The sequence below is a fragment of the Hyperolius riggenbachi genome, chromosome 6, assembly GCF_040937935.1.
Source record: "Hyperolius riggenbachi isolate aHypRig1 chromosome 6, aHypRig1.pri, whole genome shotgun sequence".
Classification (NCBI taxonomy): Eukaryota; Metazoa; Chordata; class Amphibia; order Anura; family Hyperoliidae; genus Hyperolius; species Hyperolius riggenbachi.
This window is the reverse complement of record NC_090651.1, coordinates 63,824,466-63,846,469: the sequence shown is the minus strand read 5'-3', so window position 1 is coordinate 63,846,469 and position 22,004 is coordinate 63,824,466. Positions and strand designations below refer to the sequence as shown.

Genomic DNA, 22,004 nt, shown 5'->3' with positions numbered 1-22,004 from the left:
AAAATATTTTACATTTATTGGAGGAACCCCTCCCTTCCTTTCAAATTGCCGGGATTTTTCCGGCAAACTGGTGTAGTAGATGGTGTCTGGCAATGGAGGAATTGCTAATGGCTGCCCCCAGTATAACCCTAGCTATGAAAAGAGAAGGGTGAAAAGCATGCACTGAAATGCTCATAGGCTTGAAGGAGTGTTTATTTATCTTTGTATGTGTCAGAGTGCTGCAACTAAATATTTTTAATTAAAAAAATGTTTGGTTTGGGTCCGCTTTAAATCCCTGGGGATATTATATGCTATTTCCCATCTGAGTAGTAGCAATTCGGAGGGAGATGTAATTTGGGGTCCGACGATCCGACGAGCGTCATGCGCCAAAACCACCTGTTTCAATATAAATGCATGCTATTTTTTTTTTAATTGTATGAATGCCTTGGATAGTGAAGTATTCTTTCAGGCTAGTCATTGGTAGTATACTACTATAACTATTGTAATCTCACTTAGCCAATAAAGGTATCCCCTTTAACTCAGTTCAGTACTTGGCTACCTTTAAACATTATACAAACACAACTGCTACTGCTATTTAGAAGTACCGTATCCGCATTCACCAGCTTCCCTGGAAAAAAATATATACATAATATATAAACTTCAACATCCTTCTTACTCCTCATATTGTGAAAGAATTAAAGTATTCACCTGGTTTCTGAGGAAGTATGTAAAGTGATCTGTACACAAGTCCTAAGATGCCACTGAACGATCAAGTCAAGACTAATTTAGGAGCCTTCAGAACCCCAGCCAGATACTCCAAGAAAAACACCAAAACTTCTGAAGCTTTTCCTGTAAATGAAAATCAAACCAGAAACACCCTCAAGAATTCCAAATAAAATCTTGTGTCTGTACATGAAGAAGAAATTGTACACTGCTAGGCTTTTTTTTAGGCATGCTCTCAGTGCACTCCTTCTAAAGAAATTGCTCTGCCTTGCAGCCAACTTGCTTCTGTCCTCTTGAAAAGCCTCATTGTTTGTGCCCCTGGGCTTTCCAAGCTTCTCTTCCTATCCTGAACTTGAACCCCTAAGATTTCTGCTGGTGAAAAAGTTTGAGCAGCACCGAGGCACTGCCAGCAGGGCTGCGGTTCACAATAGGGCTTGGAATCTTGGAACTCAGAAGGTTCCAAGGCACTCTTTATGGGAAGGAAATAAAAGAGTTTTCAACAAGAAAAACAAAGCAGGATTAACAACTCACGGAGGATTCAAAGAGAGTTCTTTATGCAGTATGATATAGTCACTTCATGAAGCTTCGAATAGTACTCGTGATTAGAGTTGAAATTGGAGATTAACCTGCACTGAAAATATATTTTATCGTGTTGCTAGCTAAAAAAAGATTTTTTTTTTAAATCATTAAAATAGACAGGTGTACAACTGTTTATGGAACAGGAGTCAGACTGGAGTCAGACCTTAGTTGTAAAATGTATCCGCCCCTTTCTGTCTTACCAAACGCTTCATACTGGTCAACTGTCTCTAGTAATGGGATAGCGGACGGTAACACGTAACTTGGCACCTGTCTTGACATCTTGCCAATGGGTGCAATTTGGTGAAGCTCAAGTGCACAGCTATGGCTGCCATGAGGGGTCTTGCCACTCTCCACTTTTTTTCTCAACCACTCACCCCCTTTTCTTCTTGCTCCTCCAGTGCTTCTCCTCGTGTCATTCTCTCCACGGACTCCCTATCGCACAAAGAATTCAGTTTAAGCTTCTAACTGTTACCCATAAAGCTCTCTGTCAAGGATACCACTCAAACTACTCTATATCCTGGAGTTAAAAAAATAAAACAAAAAAAAACAACTTTCCTTCTAATCTGCTATAATCACGTCCTCCCACACCCACATTCAGGACTCCTCTGCACCAGGGCACCTTTTCACATTCCATTCAGCGCTCACCATCCTTCAAGAACTTCAAATGTTGTGTTAAAATGTACCTCTTCAGACAAGAACATAATCTGACCATGGTCTCGCTCTCTACCACCTAGTCAAGACATGAAATTTTACCATCAGCTTCCTTTAACACACACACACACACACACACACACACACACACACACACACACACACACACACACCACACACACACACACACACACACCACACACACACACACACACCACACCACACACCACACACACACACACATACACACATACACACACACACACACACACACCACACACACCACACACACACACACACACACACACACCACACACACACACACACACACACATACACACATACACACACACACACACACCACACACACACACACACACCACACACACACACACACCACACACACACACACACACACACACACACACACACACACACACACACACACACACACACACACACACACACACACACACACACACACTGTAGCTGTAAAACACCATGGGATATACTGGGGTTTATATAACTCTATAATGTTATTAACAATCTGAATACAGATCTAGTCAATAAGCAGAACACTACACTTCCACCTACAACAGGACCTGCCCACCAGACCGACAGACAGACTATAAAACAGTTCTGGTACACTCCCACTGTCCATTGCAAAAGATCACACAATCCTTTTAGAGTCTGTACGAGTAACACAGCACCCCCAGAATGACCCGATTACTGGACATGATCTCAGTCTTTGTTTCACTACAGCAGACAGCCCTCCATTGTTCCTGGCCCTGTTGAAAAACTTTTGCGAAGACTGAGACAACGTACAAAAACATAGCAAGCACTGTAAAGCCCTTGTCTATTTCAGCATAGATATTTTGTCCCATCTAAACAGCACTTGAGCGGAAAGCCGTTGTTGTGCCACATTGCAAAACCCTTATAAATATCTCCAGCGTTCCACTTTTCATTTGCTCTTGGCAGTGGAGGACAATGTGGGACAGCTTTTCTGTATCAGAAGAGTTTCATGAACACAGCCTCCCCACAAACTGTCTCCCATGCTAATCGCAGCCCCATTCAGCCCCGCTCCCATCTGAATAGAGAGCTTTGACAATGGGCCAGGGGCGTACTGAGCCTGCCCCACAATGCATTTGTTCTTTCACTTGCAAAGAGCCCTTTCCACGCTCCCATTAGCGAGGGGCTCATAAAACGATGCTCTGTAATTTCGAGACAAAAAAACAAGTCTCACATTCTGCGGCTGGAACGCCGCATGCCAAGCAAACTTGTTAGAAAACTATCAGGGGCTCGGCAGAAACTCTAACGAGCGGCTAATTAAAAGGGGTCATTAGAGAAAGTTATTTTTTTCCTCCTTTAATTGAACACTTTAATTTTTTTTTATTTATTTATTTTTTTTTAAAGAAAAAAACTTTTTGAACTTTTTGATTTTTCTATAACAGTCTTGAATGAAGACGTCGCTCGTGTGCAAATCCGGATTACGACACAAACGCGTGGATTATGCTCCGCGATTTGCTGACAACTTGCCGTTGCCACGGAGATGTTCCTCAAACAATGTCCATTGTGGGGGCTTTTCAAGAGTGTTGGTGGGAAAAAAGCGACTGGCATTCGGCTCTGGCCGAGTGATGTACAGCATGAATTGGCATTGACGGGAGACTTTTCAATGGCCGCTTAAAACGCATAGCACAATATAGCATTCACTTTTCAGAGATACTAAATTAGATCAGACAGCTAAAAGGGGCATTGTTCCGATTTTTTTTAATAGCGCCTTCTCCATCTTTTGATTGGCCAATCAACCCTTCACTGGACGTAGAATGTGTTGTGCTAAACTAATGCTGGATATTCATGTTGAGAAATCGTCACTGAAGGCTAATGATCCCATAACTATTACAGGCATAACCTGACCACACAGTGACTCACAACCGTAGCAAAATACAACTTTTTTCTTCTTCTGGTTACTTGCTTTGGCTTGACTGGTCGCCTATGTCCCCAGAAAGTTCTTGCAGGATTTGGTTTTCTTTCCTCCAAAAATGTGTACAATAACGTAACGAGCACAGAAAACGTAAAGACAGGTTGAACTAATGACAGCGCTATGGAGATTCCATTGTTGGCAGATTAACGCAACTAGCTGGCTGTGAGCTTTTGCAGGTCCCCCTCCCCCATGATATTCTCCAACCGCCAGGGGCCCCAACTACTACTTCACACCCTTGGATAAAAGGGTCCATCCTTTAAATCAGGTGTTCTTGTGGCTACACTTGTTACGGGTGTGAAGACTATGATGTCCACACTTGTTTTATGACCCTTGCAAGATGGTCCCCTAGGCTGTGAGGGTCACCAGGGGTGAATGGGGAAGGGTGTAAACACTGGAGGGCCCCATCAAAGTTTTGCTGGGGGGCCCCATGATTTATAGTTGTGCCCAGGGGCATAACTAGAAATCACTGGGCCTCCCTGCAAAACTTTAGATGGGCCCCCCTTTCCCTGTACACTTAATAGGGACTGTCTACAAGTCTTTCTCTACAACACTTTGTATGATTTGATATCAGTGGCTGAGCAGATGCAGTCATTAGAACAATTGTTCAGGGAGCAGAAAGTTTTTTCTCTCCTTGCCCTGAGTTGTCAGCCTCTCAGGACAGGGCCCCCTGTGGCTTCTGGGCCCCCCTGTGGTTGCATCCCTTGCAGGGTCTATTGTTACGCCCCTGGTTATGCCCCTGCCTCCCACAGCGTGATGCCATGACCATGACAGTTTGCTGTCTGTGAACCTCATTGCATTATTGGAAATAACGACTGTTTCCAACTGCCAAGCAAGAAGCATCTCCCTCTGTGCATAGAGCTCTCAGTAAACGAACATTCCGTACAGATCACCTGGCAGGACTAAAGATGTCACCATCAGTGATAAAAATCAGAAAGTAAATCAGAGAGGGGAAAGATTTTACAATGGGCAACCACTGACTAAACAATCTATAAATGGATATTGTAAAAAAATAAGCAATTTTATTCATAATGTTATTTTCACTACAGTTCTTCTTTAAATTAAAAGTAACAGGATCGATAATCAGCACTTTGGTCTTCAACAAGAATGAAGAGACACCAAGTGGAAAATGAGGGGATTTCGGAGTGAGCTGGGCTATTAGATGCGGCCCTCTTCTGCCTTCCTGTCAGCTGTTACAACAAAACTCTCAGCTACTGCAGCATCTCTGATGCTCCTGGACTGTCGCCAGCCATTGAAACACACTCCGACTCTGCTAAGGCTGCAAGGAGCACAGGAAGCTAAAGCTTTATTCAATACTACGGAATCAATTGAAGCTCTATATACTCTAAATGATAATCCATGCCTAGACAACAACCAAGTAGCTGTTGTTATCCCCAAATGCAATTGTTTTTGGTTTCCTGGCTTTGGACGGACTATTTATATACATACTGGCAACTCTCTAACGTCAGGATTCACAGGTTCAAATATAGAACAAAATCATTTTCAAGTACAAAGTACAGTAGAATGCTATTATAGTAAACTCAGCTATAGTAATCCTTTGGCTATAATAAACTCAGTCCTTAGGTCTCGACTGTGCACATGTGTGAATATACAATGTACGACCAATTCTGCTATAGTAAACTGCTGATATAGTAAACTACTTGTCACACAATTTTTAATCTTAAAGGAGACATCAAAACAAGCCCCTCCCCCCCATTCTACTTACCCGGGGCTTACTCCAGCCCCTTGCAGCTGACACGTCCCATGCTGACAGCTCCGCTCGCGGCCGCTGGCCTGGGGTCCCCGCACAGTGCAGAGGCCGACTTCCTCTAGTGTACCTGTGCGAGCGCTGCTGTCAATCAAGTCCACATTGCGCAGGTGCAGTAGTTCTGCTCCCGTGCAGTACACCACGGACAACGTGGGCTTGATTGACAGTGGCGCTGTCAATCAAGAGACAACCTCGAGGTCGGCCTCTGCACCGGAGGGGACCCCAGGCCGACAGCTGAACACGGAGCTGTCTGTGTGGGACATGTCAGCTGCAAGGGGCTGGAGGAAACCCCGGGTAAGTAGAACGGGGAAGGGGGGGGGGGGGGGGGGTTGGCTGGGCTTGTTTTGATTGATGACTCCTTTAATGAGGAGATTGATACATTATAATATAACGTTTAATTACATTCAATAAAAGATTTTTAGCTACTGATGTACTATATAAAGTTGAAATACTTTCAATCAAGTAGGGGCACAGGTACCTGCCATCAATCCATAGGCATACATAGTAATTCAAGCTCACAGGATCAGCCCCTCACTGCTTGCTAATGGTACTAATAAGCTTACAAACAGGAAAAGACCCCCACCACCAACCCTACATGTTTCACCCCTTCAAATGGGGGACTTTTGTCGGGGAGAAAGTGCCCACAAACAGCCTTTTCACAACTGATAGAGCCGAAAGGCTGTTTGTTGTTTTCTTTATTAGAAATGTATTTCTAAATACTAAAAAATAATAGTACTAATCAGCACATAGACAGGCAATGCTGGGCTTTCTCATTAGGAAATTCATTATGTTTTGCAAATGGAGTGTCATGGTTGCACTCTTATGTTTTTACCTTTTTTTCTTTTTTACACACATTTGTAAAAATATTGTTTTGTGAGAAAGAAGGAAAAGTTATAGGCTATCAGTTGGAGATGATGTAAACTATATAAAGGGCCATTACCACGTTTCTTTACTAGAGTGTATTGTTTTGTTCTAGAAAATGACTGAGGCAGCACAAATATTGATGCTTGATAGTATTAAATGAATTTGAATGGAAGTGCCTTAGAGGCATTCTGTAATTGGGTAATACGCCGTCTCCCTTCCTACACTTACCAGCCTCTGAGAGCTGCACTTAGAGTAATCCGCAGTCAGCATATTAGTTTAATGCAGAACAACTCCACAATTATTACATTATTGTAATGATGCTCTTCAAGCAAAAAAGACTTCAAAAAAGCTATTCCGTGAACTGCATGGATTTACCTTTAAATGGAGGACTTTCTTAAAGCCCATGTGGACCTTCATGCATTTTACACTAATCCCCCCCCCCCCTCCTCCTACCGGTCCTAAAAGTGAAGTTTTAATATTAAAAAAATCCTGATAAATAACTTAAAGGAGTGTAGTGTGAGGCTGCCATATTTATTTCCGTTTAAATAACGCACATTGCCTGGCTTCCCTGCTAATCCTCTGACTCTAATACTTTTAGCCATAGACCCTGTACAAGTATGCAGATAAGGTGTTTCTGACTGACGTTTGGCTGGATTTGCCACATGCCTGTTTCAGGTGTGTTATTCAGACACTACCGATACATAAAAGATCAGCATAAGGCCCGGCAACAGGTATTGTTTAAAAGGAAATAAAAATGGCTGCTCCCATATACTTCTCACTGCAGATGTTCTTTAGTTTTAACTAACACATGACTGCTTCTGCTCCATGGAATGCTGTTACCCAAGCTTGATGGAGATGTGAAGGCTTCTGGGAGGGTAGTTGTGGCCAAGCTGTGTCTCACCACCCCGCCTCCCGGACACTCACAGCCAGCGAGTTTGGTTCTAAATATAATCCAATATCTTAGCAACCAGAGTGTCCAGTGAGTCAAATAAAGTTTTTTGCAGCCACAAATCCTAAAATACATTCAAGTTGCCTGAAGCAGCCCAGCTGCAGGAGTCTACATACAGCCCTGGGACTGAGAAATGTGTTCTACTTTATGAATCACACCTTTCCTGATTCAGACCCATCAATTTATTAGAGCTGTGCCAAAAAAGTGTGAGGACCTCGGTTTTCGACAGTCCTGCACCAGTTAGTTTTCAGCCTAGGCGGCCGGTTGGAGCTGCCTATGCTGAGAATCTGGCGTGTGTCCGCTGACCCCCACATTTGCTTCATCATCTCATATAAGTGCTGGCTGGGGCTATTGTTCTCCTCCTTACCACTCCTACTCTGTTGAGCTGTCATTCCTCCCCCTCCCCTCCATAGCAACAGGGTTTGTCGCTAGGCTACATTTGTGGCTGGGTTTGATGTTTATGGTCAGCTAAAGAAATGCAAGTAAAAAAAAAAAAATTCACTCAGGCAGAAACCAGAGTAAGTGTCACATTTCACAATTCAGATCAAAGTTGCGGCGTCAGCTGAACGGCCCTCAGACACTTTGCGTTATTTTTTATGTATGTATTTTCCAAGGAATCAAGTAGCAGGGTTCTGGAAAATAGAGAAAAAAAACAGCCCTTATATATCACTTGGCTGCCAATTTCCAGACCATGTCAAGCACGTCTCTGCAGCGGACATAACCGCGTTTTACAGACCAGATGGGGGATCCAGTTTCCCCCCCAAAATGGGAGTAATTAAGAAGAAAATATGAAGAAAGAAAGAGACGGGGGCTCCTCTGGAAATTCTGACCACAAGACAGGCACCGCTTCATAGCCGCCGATTCATTAGGCTTCCGTACAAAACATAAAAAATGAGGCTTTACCAGTCTGTACCCATGTTCTGGTTTGTCTCTGAGTTTATTGTATTCGCAGATGGTGATGGCCCAGATGGCGATGGGAGGAACCAGACTGGAGAGAATTCAAGAGCAGCACATAAAAGTTTTTTTTTAAAGGGAATTGTAACATTTTGGGGCCTATTTTTTTATAAGTGCTTACATCATACCTCTGGCATCAAAACAAGACTTTCGCATTCTTATCTATTGATGATCCAAACAAAGCGTCACATGCTAGTGAAGGCTTTGAACCCAATCAACTTAATAGCCCTTATTCAATTCTTTTTTTGCCTAAAGGGGCCCATACACTGGTCGATTTCAGCCATCGAACAATCTATCTATCGATCGATTTGTGTCCGATTTCGATGGATTTGATCTATCTGACAGGATGGAAGATCTAGCTCGATTTACTGCTGGTAGCAGATCCATGGCCCATTGAGTTGCATTGGATTTAATGGTCCAATAATGCATTTAGATACAGTAGATTAAATTCTGAAATCTATTTGAAATCTGTTCCTAGTGTGATAGATAGATTCAGATAGATTCCTGTCAGATTCCACTTGACAGGCATCTGGCAGAAATCTACCTTATGGTCGAATCTGCTGAAAATCTATAAGTGTATGGCCACCTTAAGTTTTCTCCTAGGAGATCATTTTTCATCTTCGTAAAAAAAAACTTTTCAGCCCTCTGCAACTAAAAAAGTACCAAAAAGTAGATGAAAATATACTGTACAAAATTATTAAAGTAGTTTCTTGCTTGCTGGTGGCTTAAAGCGTACGTGAACTCAGAACTTCCTCTCTGCTCCAAAAGATACGCAACAGCATATTAACCTTTACGGAAAAAAAACCATTTTATTGTTACAGACATTGCAGAGTCGAAACTGTGCAAGACAAGACACAGACAAGACAAATAACATATATTGCGCTTTCTCCTGGTGGACTGAAAAACGCCAGAGCTGCAATCACTAGGACGCGCTCTCTGGGCAATAGCAGTGTTAGGGAGTGTTGCCCAAGGTCTCCTACAAACACGTCGCTCACTTATGCAGGGAGGCGGAGCGACATGGGAGTGACGTTGCGCTGTGGGCGGGGCCAGTGGGGGCGAACAATGCTTTCTCCTGTTGCTCGGCCAGAGTGATCCATCAGGACTGGGGGCATCGGGGGTTGCCGTACACACGCTGGATTCTCAACAGAGGCGATCATTATTGGCCGCCTTGGCCGAGTTTCATTGTGTGTACAGGCCTTAAGTTAAATTACATTTCCTCATCTCTACAAATATTTTTTTTCTATCAGCTCTACTCTTGCAATCAGTGTCAACACTGATATCATCAGGCTAATCTGATATTTCAGATGGTGTGCAGTGGAGTACAGAGGGTCAATATGAGTATAGCCATAATTACACACTGCATTTTTTATCCTAAGTAAGGTTTTCGTTACGTAAAAGCACGGTGGAGTAGTGGTTAGCGCTCTCGCCTTGCACCGCTGGATCCCTGGTTCAAATCCCAGCCAGGGCAACATCTGCAAGGAGTCTGTATGTTCTCCCTGTTTCTACGTGGGTTTCTTCCGAGCACCCTGGTTTCCTCCCACATCCCAAAAACATACAGATAAGTAAATTGACTTCCCCCTAAATTGGCCCTAGACTATGATACATGCACTACACCATACATAGACATATGACTATGGTAGAGACTAGATTGTGAGCCCCTCTGAAGGACAGTTAGTGACAAGACAATATACTCTGTACAGCGCTGCGTAATATGTCAGTGCTATATAAATACTTCAATAAATCAATTAATTAGGTATATAAAGACTAGTGGATTATTTGCTTACAATCGCTGGGAGGACCACCTTAAACCACTTCTGGCTTGGCACAGGCCCACAATGAGTTAAGTACTTCTTCCCCTTCCCCCCTCCTCCCCATCCTAAAATTCTTCCAGATGCTCCACGATCCTCTTCCAGCACTAAGACAGGAAAAGAGAAACATTTCTGTAAATATTATTAACTGGGTGGATGAAATTAGTCCAGTCTGCTGCGCCACATTGGTGGAATGCCTGAGATTTTCCTACGACTTCAATTTTGGCGATACCATCTAAGAAAATGTTTTGTTGGAAAATGTCGTTTGTGAAAGTCCTCTAATCACTGCTGCGCACTCAGCGCTGGATGGCCCACAAGTGTTTGCACCTGTCAATCTTATCCCAGCCGAGACTAAAAGCTCTGTATCTACACACACAGGGGCATTAGAGCAGGCCAAACCTTGTGGTCCTGGAGAAGGGGGGAGGGATGGGGGGATGGTAGATTCCAGGGTTTCCCCTCGTCACACTGGTGGTGCATTGCTGTACCAGGCTGTGTAACCTCAAGATCACCCCAAACTGACCAAAAAGGGTGGAACTATACTTTCCATTCTGCAAACTTTATAGGACTTTACAGAACAGGGACAGCCATACTATCCCAGGAAAAAAACACACATAAGTGGGTAAATAACTATTCTACTTGCATAATAAATGTATTGTACTGTCCACTTTTTGATTTTAATGAATTTTATATAGTAAATAAAGAAAAAACTGTTTCAGGCATTTTCCTTCTTTACTGCCTCTGACTGAAGCTAATCCTTATGTCATTTCCTCCCTTACTCTTTTTTTTCTCCTAGAAATTGCACTGTCATATCTAGCTTGCTTTGAGAACACATGTGGGCACAATATAGATCAATTTGACGCACCACACCAGTGTAAAAGGACCCTAAAAGAAAAAACATTTCTTTGTTACAGCTGATACAAATCCTGCAACAAATCTGCAGAGTGTCTACTTCCTGATTTCATGAAAGAAGACATACGGTTAACATCCTGTGTTTACAAATTAGTTGCTCTACTGAGCCAGCCACCTAAGAGATCAAATTACAATTAGTCACAGATGAGGGGAAATTAGACAGGCTAAACTCTCTAAATACATACAGGGTGCATATCTCTCTGTTTTCCTACTGTCCTGTGCAAGAGTTCAGCTCCACTTTAAAGGTCCGTGCACACGCCGGACTGGAGGCAACGACGGGTCCGTCGTCACCTCCCACTGGGTGGGCGTTCCAACGACAGTCCGGCGTGTGTACGCACTGTCGGCGGACTGATACGGCTGTTTCTGAGCGATCCGCCGCGGATCGCTCAGAAGCAGCCGTATCAGTCCGCCGACAGTGCGTACACACGCCGGACTGTCGTTGGAACGCCCACCCAGCGAGAGGTGACGACGGACCCGTCGTTGCCTCCAGTCCGGCGTGTGTACGGACCTTGAGGATCTTCTACACAAGTAAAAACAAGCTCTGCCACTGAACACCTACAAAGGACTTTGCATACATTTGTGTAAGGACAATGGATTCGTGGACAATAGAAATTTGAGAACCTATAATTTGGACAATAATGCATGGATTTGTGTATCTGCCCTGATACCAACTACAGAAATCTTTTTATAATTTAATGGATATTTGTTTGATTTCTAAGATCAGGTAAGATAGGCTGTAACATTTGTTTAATTGTTTAATGGCTAATGCATTGTTAAGGAAAGTGTAAACTTGTGAGTTCTTTAGTCACCTTAACGTTGTATGAGCTGATTGTATCACACCTGCTCTTTGGAATAGACCCCAGGGGAGCTGTGTCCCCAAACTCATTATGCAAATGCAGCTGTTGTGTCAGGCCTTGTACAATGGCATGAGCATTCACTAATCCTTTGTCAAGGCAATACATTGGAATGAGGCATCAGTTTGAGAATCACAGCGAACCTGAAATCAGAACTTCCTCTCTGCTCTAAAAGATACGCAACAGCATAATAACTTTTAAAGAAAAACATTTGTTTGTTACAAATCCTGAAATAAATCTGCAGTGTGTCTACTTCCTTCTTTCATAGAAGCAGACATATTGTTAACAACCAATGCTTTCAAATGAGCTTATCTGCCACGGAGTCAGGTGACACAGGGGAGAGAACAAATTACAACTTGTGATTAGACACAGATGAGGGGAAATTAGACAGGCTAAACTCGCTAAATACACACAGGGTCCATTTCTCTTTGTTTTCCTTCTGTTCTGTGCAAGAATTCAGGTCCACTTTAAACAGGATCATCATAAAAATGCCACTAAATATCTCGTTTAAAAAAATAACCAACCAACAAGTTCATTATCATGCTGCATGGTGAATACAAAATCACTGGACCTATATTCAAGCTCGCCACAGGTTTAACGTGGGGCTGAACTCTTGCACGGGACAGAAGTAAAACAGAGAAATGCACCCTGTATGTATTTAGAGAGTTTAAGCTGTCTAATTCCCCCTCATCTGTGACCAATCACAGGTGTAATTTGATCTCTCAGCTGTGTCAGCACTGCCACAGCAGAGCAGCGAATTGGTAAATCCAGGGTATTAACCCTATGTCTGCTTTCATGAAAGCAGGAAGTAGACATACTGCAAATTTTCTCCTAGGTGATATTTTCACATTAGAAAATAGAATAGTTTGGACAGTACTTTTTCACCTTTTTTTTAGTACTTTTTCAATTACATAGTGCTGAAAGGTTATTTTAAACAGACGATGAAAAAGTATCTCCTAGGTGAAAACGTGAACTGGATCGGGCCCAGTGACTGTTTGCAGAAGGACAACTCTGCACCCTACTGGACTGACCTAATAGGTTGACTCCCGAGAATGTTGTATTAGATGTAAATTTTGTAGACAAGAAAGTGAACTCCTACTGTTTTGAGCCAAGGAATTTGCAAGTAATAAGGATTTGAATTCACTAATTAAAAGCTCACCACCCTTGACAAAGCAAACATCTTGTTGACAGGCAGTGTCTCCTCCTTTTGATTTACGTACCCAGCCTATCACTTCTGACTCAAGACCTGCTAGACTTTATTTTAGGAGAGCTTGACCTAGGAATCCCACCAGTCTTCAAAATTTCAGCTGGGCACAAAAGTACAAAGGTTGTCTGTTCAAATGTTTCCGGGTGTTCTGGTGAAAGACTACCCCATGGTGATAAAATGATGGTCAAGTGACAGATCTAGACCACGAACCAGCATGAGTTGGCCAAGGCCAAAATCTAAACACAGATGTCACCTTAGTGAGTCTTACCCAGACTGACACTATTTTCTTCTCTCAAGTTCATCCCGTTGGCATTTGACACCCAGTATTAGGTTTTAAAATAAAAATGTGAGCCTGCCAAGTTTCATAATCCCTAGTTACAAAATGTTTTTTTATTTTGGAGCTATGAATAACTTTCTTTCTTTGTAGGTACAGCTACTGCTTGATGAAAACAGATAGCAGCAGATAGCAAGGTCCTTTCTATCTGTCTGTGGGATACTTATTACTAGTCAACACATCATTGGCATTGTCTAAGAGCGCCTACATGGTGTCACGCGATACCTCTTCCTTGTTGAGCATGTGGACATCATATTTCATAGCCACCAGCAGTATATGAGCATCAGGGAAACCCAGCGACAGTCAATCCATCCTCTAAGGAACACTGTAACCACAGAGTTCAATTGCACAAGTAAATTTGTATCCCTGGAGAAGCCAAGAGAGTGAAGACAGCTGTCACCTCACATATACACAATACACCCCGCAATACGCTCAATATCAATTGGCCAAAAAACTCTCAATCACCAGAGTTGGAGAAGAAGAAGGCTCTCTGCAGTATTCAATGTGCCTACAAGTTCTGCACTTCAGTTTGGAGCTTATCTGCTGGTTTTAGTAAGTAGATACAGATTAAATCCTATATTTGGAAAGTTTACAGAGCAAAACCTCCTGAGTTAACAGGCACAATCTTATCTTAAGAATTTAAGCACATGATAGCATTATCTGGCATCAGCGCCTTTAATCTCCAGGAACCGTAATCTGATTGTGGACACTTCTGCAGAAGCCAAGACAAAGGCTGACCATCATGCAAAACTAGGCAAAAATTTGTTGTCACCTCCAAAGTAGCCTTCATAACAACTCATCGTCCCTTCATTACCAATCTTTACGAATCTAGAGTTCACAACCAATCTGTTTGACGGGAACTTGTTTGCTACGTTTCTTTTCACTTTTAGGGTTTTTTTTAACGGCAAAATCTTTTCAGCAATTTATAATGCAATAAATGACAGAGGGAAAACTTCCTCACCCTAGAGCAGATGGCCAACAGCCAAAACAGACTGCACGTCAAGCGGACCCTTAACTAAGTTTAAAGAGCCTAATTCCACCCAATCCCCAGAACTCTCAGTTGTATGAAACAATATGAACCAGATGTCAATTATGTAATGATTTATGAGCCGAGCTCCATCTTGGAGACCTGCTCAGTTACCTAAGCAAACTCCAAATAACTCCAAATACTCAACATCCTCAGCTTCCTAGTGCCATGATGTCTTATAGCCTGGCCATAAAACTCATGCAATTCATTCTAGGATTTCATACACTCGGGGTTAAGCGTGACTTATGGAGCAATCATCGTGGCAGCATTTCACAGCTGTGAAGAAAACATTGGGCAATTTGTCCATGGAAGGAAAGCAATACCCAAGAGTTTAGGGGGATGCCAGGCACAGCTGAAATGACAAGATTTTTTCATGGAATGTTTCAAACTGCTACAGGTGCTACATGGAGACAACAGTATGGGGGACAATGAAGAAGTTTTTTAAAAAAAAATCTGAATGGGTCATCCATAGCTGCACCTAGCAACTCATGGAATTCAACACAAGAGAGTCAAATGAGCGCTCCTACTTTGAAGCCACCAGGATCTGATAAGAGAACAACAGCCCCTTAGGATGGCTGTAGGTCTTCAGAGCAAATACAGCTCTAGAGCTATTGATCCGCCTGTCAACTCCTTCCACGGCTTCAGCAAAAAGAAAAAGCCTAAAATACTTAAAGCTATGGAGGATTATGTGCCTCTTGAGCAAGTGGAGGTCCCCCCTTTCTTTTCCTAGGACCACACAGTTTGTACAACTTAATTTGCTTGGTTTGGAAAGCGGTGCTCTAAACACATGCAACTTCAGAAACAGCATTCGGGATGTTTATATGGATGGAGGGAGGGGGTGGGTGTATTGGAAAGGCAATCTGCAAATAAATAAACGTGAAGTAAAAATGCAAAAGCCATAAAAATGGAAAATATGTACATGATGCAATACACAGTGTACACAATAAAACACAAGTGGTGGTACAAGGTATAATACACAGATCATGCAAACAAGCCCATACACATCCAATCATAAGGGAATTTTATTATTTCCTGGAATATCAGGAGGAATTCGGTACTTTCCACTATTTGACAACTTTCCTTTTCACGTTATTAATTGACAACACAAGTGAAAGTTGCAACTTGCATCACTCATCAGGAGTGCCTGCTGAAGCTAGTGGAGCTCACAGCCAGCCTGTAATTAATACATTACTTTTCACTTGCTAAACCATTAACTCATCTTCTAAAAGCCGTCAAAAAAATTAGACTGTACACAGTACGCCCTGCACCCTGCTGGAAGGCAACGTAAATAGTATTCCATAGAAAAACTTTACAAAACTCGTTCGAAAACTTTTCTCCATGCAAAGTGTGGTGGCAGAAATTCTGTAACAAATTGGATTTTGTAGCCAGTTAGAGGAGGTAGATCGGGAGAAAGTGGGTGACCATGCATCTAGCGATTTGGCTGTACGATCGACCACTTGATTCAATCATTTTAGCTAATCGAGTGTGTTCCAGTATGCCCGATGGATGAAAAGTGGCCAATATCATGTCGTATCGACAAACCTAGTCAAGCGAGCAGGATGGAGCATATCAGTCGATTGCACAGGAATAGGCTACTGATTACAGTCGATCGACACAATCAAATTTGGAGGCACGACATCGGTCAGATACATAATACATACACATAAGAAAACGCTTGTGTGTGGGCTACTAGTCGATCGACTTTCGATCATCCACACTGAAGTTGATCACTCAATAAAGTCGATCGCTTAGTCAATGAAATCAAAACCGCTAGATGTATTACTACCTTATGGCTTACTAAGTAAATACAGGGTTAATATATCAGATACTGTATATGTACATAGTGGTGAAAGCTTTTGGTGCACTCAGGAGGAGCAATGCCACCCGGGACAGCGGGTGCAAACGTTCTGCACCCATCTCAATGCCAGAGCGGGTCAGGGGGGGGGGGGGGGGGGTCTAAGAATAGGTTTCAGAATTACTCACCTACTATAAGGCAGAAAAGATCCAGCAATATAAGCATGATCCTCTTGCAATTCCCCGTGCCATTATTGTTGTTTAAGGTCGTGCTGCCCCCATTCCGGCTCTCAGGAACCATCGCCTTGTCATATTTGTAGTTCTGCATGCTGGTGTTGCAGTTGGACACAATTTTCTTTAAATCCAGGCTGCCCAGTTTTGCGCAGAGCCAGTGACAGCGACCCAGAGAGAAGGCTTTGACTTTGTCCCCTGGTGGCAATCTCCTGGGTACAAAGTCCTCTACGCCTGCACAAGCTTAGTCACCACTGCAGGGGTGCATAACAAAGTCCTTGTGAAAAGTTTAGGAAACTTTTTCAGCCTTGTAGTTTCTTTCTTCCAGCCCTGCCTGGACTCTCAGTGCCTGCAGTGACAGAGAGAGAGGGGGGACAGAATTCCCACAGATCCCAGCCTCTCTCACAAAAGCTTCAGTCAGTGGAGCTGATAAAAGTGCTGAGAGCTCAGTCTCTGCTCATGCTCTGCCTGGTGTCCTCCTGCACTTTTATTCCACAGGCTTTGCTTTCCACCCCCTATAAGAAACTGCCTCTGCTCTTGGCTCTGATGGGATTTCACAAGCACAGCCCCCTTCCTGAAACTTTACTTATACATATGATAATTAAGTACAGATTTGTTTCCAGAGAAGTGAGAGAGGGAGAGAAACTGGAGGAAAGCTCTCCCCAGAAGAATGAGGGAGCCCCTAGTGTTCAGAGGCTGCTCCAAAACTTTTTCTGGGTTTTTTTTCCTTCCTATTTCCAAGAAGTTGTCAAAGTTTTGAGGCATCAACCAGCCCCCTCCCCAGATCAGAGAATGTACCTTGTCCTCCAGGTAGGGGGAGGTCCTGCAGAGGTCCTGGGAGGGGTTTGTAAGCCTGCATGAAGCTTATATGGGTCTGTAGAGGTGGAAAGGGAGACGTTTGTGTCTTCTCATTCACACGATGCCATTGCAAGTGATAACATGTTAGGAGGTTGTCACTAGCAGCCTTGCTGGCATGCCTGGGGTTGGGTCACGGAATACTAGTTATTAACACCTTGCTTGCCAGTGGCTAGCAAGGTACTGGTTGTTCATTGAAGATTTAAACCTGTTGAGCTGGAACGAGGCAATTTTTTGTAAGGCAATAATAAAAAGAAAAACAAAACTTGACTAATAAAATACAATTATTTTGTTAAACTGCATCTACAGTGAAATTGCTAATCTGGTAACACGCATAACTTAAAGGCTCCTATCAAACTATGAAGATAACATTGTGATGCAAAAGTTCTTCAATCGCATCTCAACGTATGTGAAAAGTTGCATCGCGTGTTTACAGTGCATACAGTATGGTGATAGTATGCCTGTAAATGCGCACGCTACACATTACACGCTCTGTACACGCATGCAGTGCACGGTCCCCACGGAACTCGCCGCATTAAGCCCCACCACAATCAATGTGCAGCCCCATAGGATTATCATTGCATGTGCGTTGTGATGCGTTGATATTGTCCGCTGCAACGCGAAGCAACTGACATCATGACTCTCAAGTAACTGGTTCTCATATCGGATCTTTTCGAACGACTGCAGAAATTATGCTGGGTACACACTATGAGATTTTCTGGCAGATTTACTGTCAGATCGATTATTTCCAACATGTCCGATTTGCTTTCCGATCGATTTCCGAGCATATTCCGATCGATTTCCTATTACAGAAAACGAAAATCGATCGGAAAATGCTCGGAAATCGATCGGAAAGCAAATTGGACATGTTGGTAATAATCGTTCTGATAGTAAATCGGCCAGAAAATCTTATAGTGTGTACCCAGCAGACAGGTCTTCTGATTAATTATTAAATTACGCGACCTAAGCTCATTTAAAAACGGGCTCTAGGTCTGTCACCACCGCACGTCAGTGCGCATGTGCCCGCCGCACGTGCACACGCCTGCCCCTCCTGGCCCCGTCCTCCCCTGCAAGCCGCATGTCAGTGCACATGTGCCCGCCGCACGTGCACACGCCTGCCCCTCCTGGCCCCGTACTCCCCTGCAAGCTGCACGTCAGTGCGCATGTGCCCGCCGCACGTGCACACGCCTGCCCCTTCTGGCCCCGTCCTCCCCTGCAAGCTGCACGTCAGTGCGCATGTGCCCGCCGCACGTGCACACGCCTGCCCCTCCTGGCCCCGTCCTCCCCTGCAAGCCGCACGTCAGTGCACATGTGCCCGCCGCACGTGCACACGCCTGCCCCTCCTGGCTCCGTCCTCCCCTGCAAGCCGCACGTCAGTGCACATGTGCCCGCCGCACGTGCACACGCCTGCCCCTCCTGGCCCCGTCCTCCCCTGCAAGCCGCACGTCAGTGCACATGTGCCCACCGCACGTGCACACGCCTGCCCCTCCTGGCCCCGTCCTCCCCTGCAAGCCGCACGTCAGTGCACATGTGCCCGCCGCACGTGCACACGCCTGCCCCTCCTGGCCCCGTCCTCCCCTGCAAGCCGCACGTCAGTGCACATGTGCCCGCCGCACGTGCACACGCCTGCCCCTCCTGGCTCCGTCCTCCCCTGCAAGCCGCACGTCAGTGCACATGTGCCCGCCGCACGTGCACACGCCTGCCCCTCCTGGCCCCGTCCTCCCCTGCAAACCGCACGTCAGTGCACATGTGCCCGCCACACGTGCACACGCCTGCCCCTCCTGGCTCCGTCCTCCCCTGCAAGCCGCACGTCAGTGCACATGTGCCCGCCCCACGTGCACACGCCTGCCCCTCCTGGCCCCGTCCTCCCCTGCAAGCCGCACGTCAGTGCACATGTGCCCGCCGCACGTGCACACGCCTGCCCCTCCTGGCCCCGTCCTCCCCTGCAAGCCGCACGTCAGTGTCTCTGCGTCCCTGCACATGCGCACGCCTGCCCCTACTGGCTCCGTCCTCCCCTGCAAGCCGCATGTCAGTGCGCATGTGCCCGCCGCACGTGCACACGCCTGCCCCTCCTGGCCCCGTCCTCCCCTGCCGCACGTGCACACGCCTGCCCCTCCTGGCCCCGTCCTCCCCTGCAAGCCGCACGTCAGTGCACATGTGCCCGCCGCACGTGCACACGCCTGCCCCTCCTGGCCCCATCCTCCCCTGCAAGCCGCACGTCAGTGACTCTGCGTCCCTGCACATGCGCAGAACGGAAACACACACACACAGGGATATGGGACGCAGAGGCACTTAGGTTTTATTCGGTAGGATTATCATTATTTGAATTCCAGCCACGGCACTATCTGCACAGAGTTTGTATGTTCTCCCAATGTCTATGTGGGTTTCCTCCGGGCACTTAAGTTTCCTCACACATCCCAAGAACATACAGATACAGCAAGGCTTTGTTCACATCTAAAATCGAATTGCAGACTGCAGTGATATTCGATTTTGGGTGCAATGTTTTTCCAACTCCCGACGCTCAAGTGGGCACTGCGTGTTTTTTACAGTGCTTAGCTAAAGCGCTTTTGCAGAGGCATCCATCTGAAAATGGCACAGTGTTGCCGCTAATCCGTTTGCCGCTTATTGCTTTTTAACGTTAAAGCCTTATTGTTATTTAGCGTTAACACACAGAACCCTCTCTGTACCTATCCCTAACCCCTAAACCTTCCCTGGTGGTGCCTAACCCTAAGACCCCCCTGGTGGTGTATATTGTACTGTAACTATACCTAACCCTACTCTCACACAGAACCCACCCTGTACCTAACCCTAACCACCCCCTTGGTGGTGCCTAACCCTAAGACCCCCCAGTGGTGCCTAACCCTAACCTTGACAGTGTTACATTAAATCCATTCACTGTTTTGCAGTTAAATAACGTCTGCAGTTTGGCTTATGTAGGGCGCTGTTGATAAATAACGTTACTGTGCGCCGTTTTTCTTCTTTTTTCCCTGTGCGCCATTATTATGCAGTACTAATGATAAATAGCGATAAGCTTATCTTTTTAATGCAGCGCCATTTCTATGCATAGGCGCTGTGCGCCATTATTCACTGATCCCTTTGCAGAGCGGCTCTGCTTTTTCACTTCCTGACCCAAGTCAGGAAATGAACTCTTTGACCCGGAACATAATAAATACAATGTATTTATTCTTAAAAGCGCGAACGCAATCACCGGATAAACCAATTTGTGAGTGTTTTGCACTTTTCCTATACCTTCCATCCTAGCAAAATCTCCCCGTAAATGGTACATGTTTTTAAAAATTGCCAGCGCTCAAAGAAAAAACAAAACACCCTAAGTATGAACAAGCCCTAAGTGGATTGGCTTCCCCCTAAATTGACCTTAAGGTAGCCATACACTGGTCGATTTGCCATCAGATTCGACCAACAGATAGATCCCTCTCTGATCGAATCTGAACAGAGAGGGATCGTATGGCTGCCTTTACTGCAAACAAATTGTGAATCGATTTCAGCATGAAACCGATAACAATCTGTGTACCTGCTGCTGCCGCCTGCCCACCAGCTATACATTACCTGATCTGGCCGGTGCGACTCCCCCGGCCTCCGCTGTCTTCTTCTCCGCACTGGTCTCCGATCCGGCTGGCTTGCTTCACTGTACTTTCTCTCCAGGGGAAGTTTAAACAGTAGAGGGCGCTCTACTGTTTAAACTTCCTGTCGGGACAGGAAGTTCAGTGAAGCTGCAGCCCGGAGCGGAGAAGAAGACAGCGGAGACCAGGGGAGTCGCGCCGGCCGGAACATGTAATGTATCTCTGCTGTATTGCGTCGGTCGTCGGGCATTCGAACGCCGCTAACGACGCACTCCTTACCCGCCGGCAATCGAGAAAAATCTTTTGCACGGATCGACGGGAATTGACGGGAACGAATCTGCTGTATATCGGCAGGAAAATCGTTAGGTGTATGGGCCCCTTTACAGAATGAAGGACATATGACTACTGTAAAGATTAGATTGTGAGCTCCCCTGAAGGACAGTTAGTAGCAAGATGTCCTCTGTAAAACGCTGCGTAAGATGTCGGCGCTATGTAAATACTATTTCTTTTTTTTATACAGTCTGTTTGAATAAACATTTTATTCAATGCACGGAAGCCAACTGAATGATGTCAAATTGATTATTTATCTATACATTAGGACTGAGATAAGCCTCATACACGCGCTTGACTAAGGGCTGGTTCAGACGGACGTTTGGAGGCGTCGCGTTCGTTGGCGTCGCGGCGGCAATGCGTTCGGGCTTTCAGCAGCGTTTGCGTTGCGTTTGGATGCGGTCGTGTTTTTTCTTCCCCTAGGGGGACATTACCCGTCGCGGTTAACCGCCCCTGGAAGCTACATGTAGCTTCCAGGGGCTCCTTGAAGGCCAGGGAAAATCAGGACGCTCATGCAAACGCGCATGAAAGCTTGGTACAAATTCTCCCATTCACTTGAATGGGAGCGTTTAACGCCAAGCCCCGAACGCTGGCGGTAAATGCTCCGCAAGCGTCCGTCTGAACCAGCC

The 22,004-nt window shown here is 45.0% G+C and overlaps 1 protein-coding gene across 2 annotated transcripts in view; it reads right to left on the bottom strand.

Moving 5' to 3' along the window:
* The window catches only part of PLPP3 (phospholipid phosphatase 3), a 79,618-nt gene extending 62,092 nt beyond the window's left edge, over positions 1-17,526 (bottom strand). For both annotated transcript variants that reach the window (XM_068239418.1, XM_068239417.1), the window contains exon 1: positions 16,568-17,526. In XM_068239418.1, the coding sequence (XP_068095519.1) occupies positions 16,568-16,706 (139 nt within the window). In that variant the 5' untranslated portion in view covers positions 16,707-17,526. The remainder of the gene's footprint in view (positions 1-16,567) is intronic.
* Between the last annotated feature and the right edge of the window lie 4,478 nt (positions 17,527-22,004).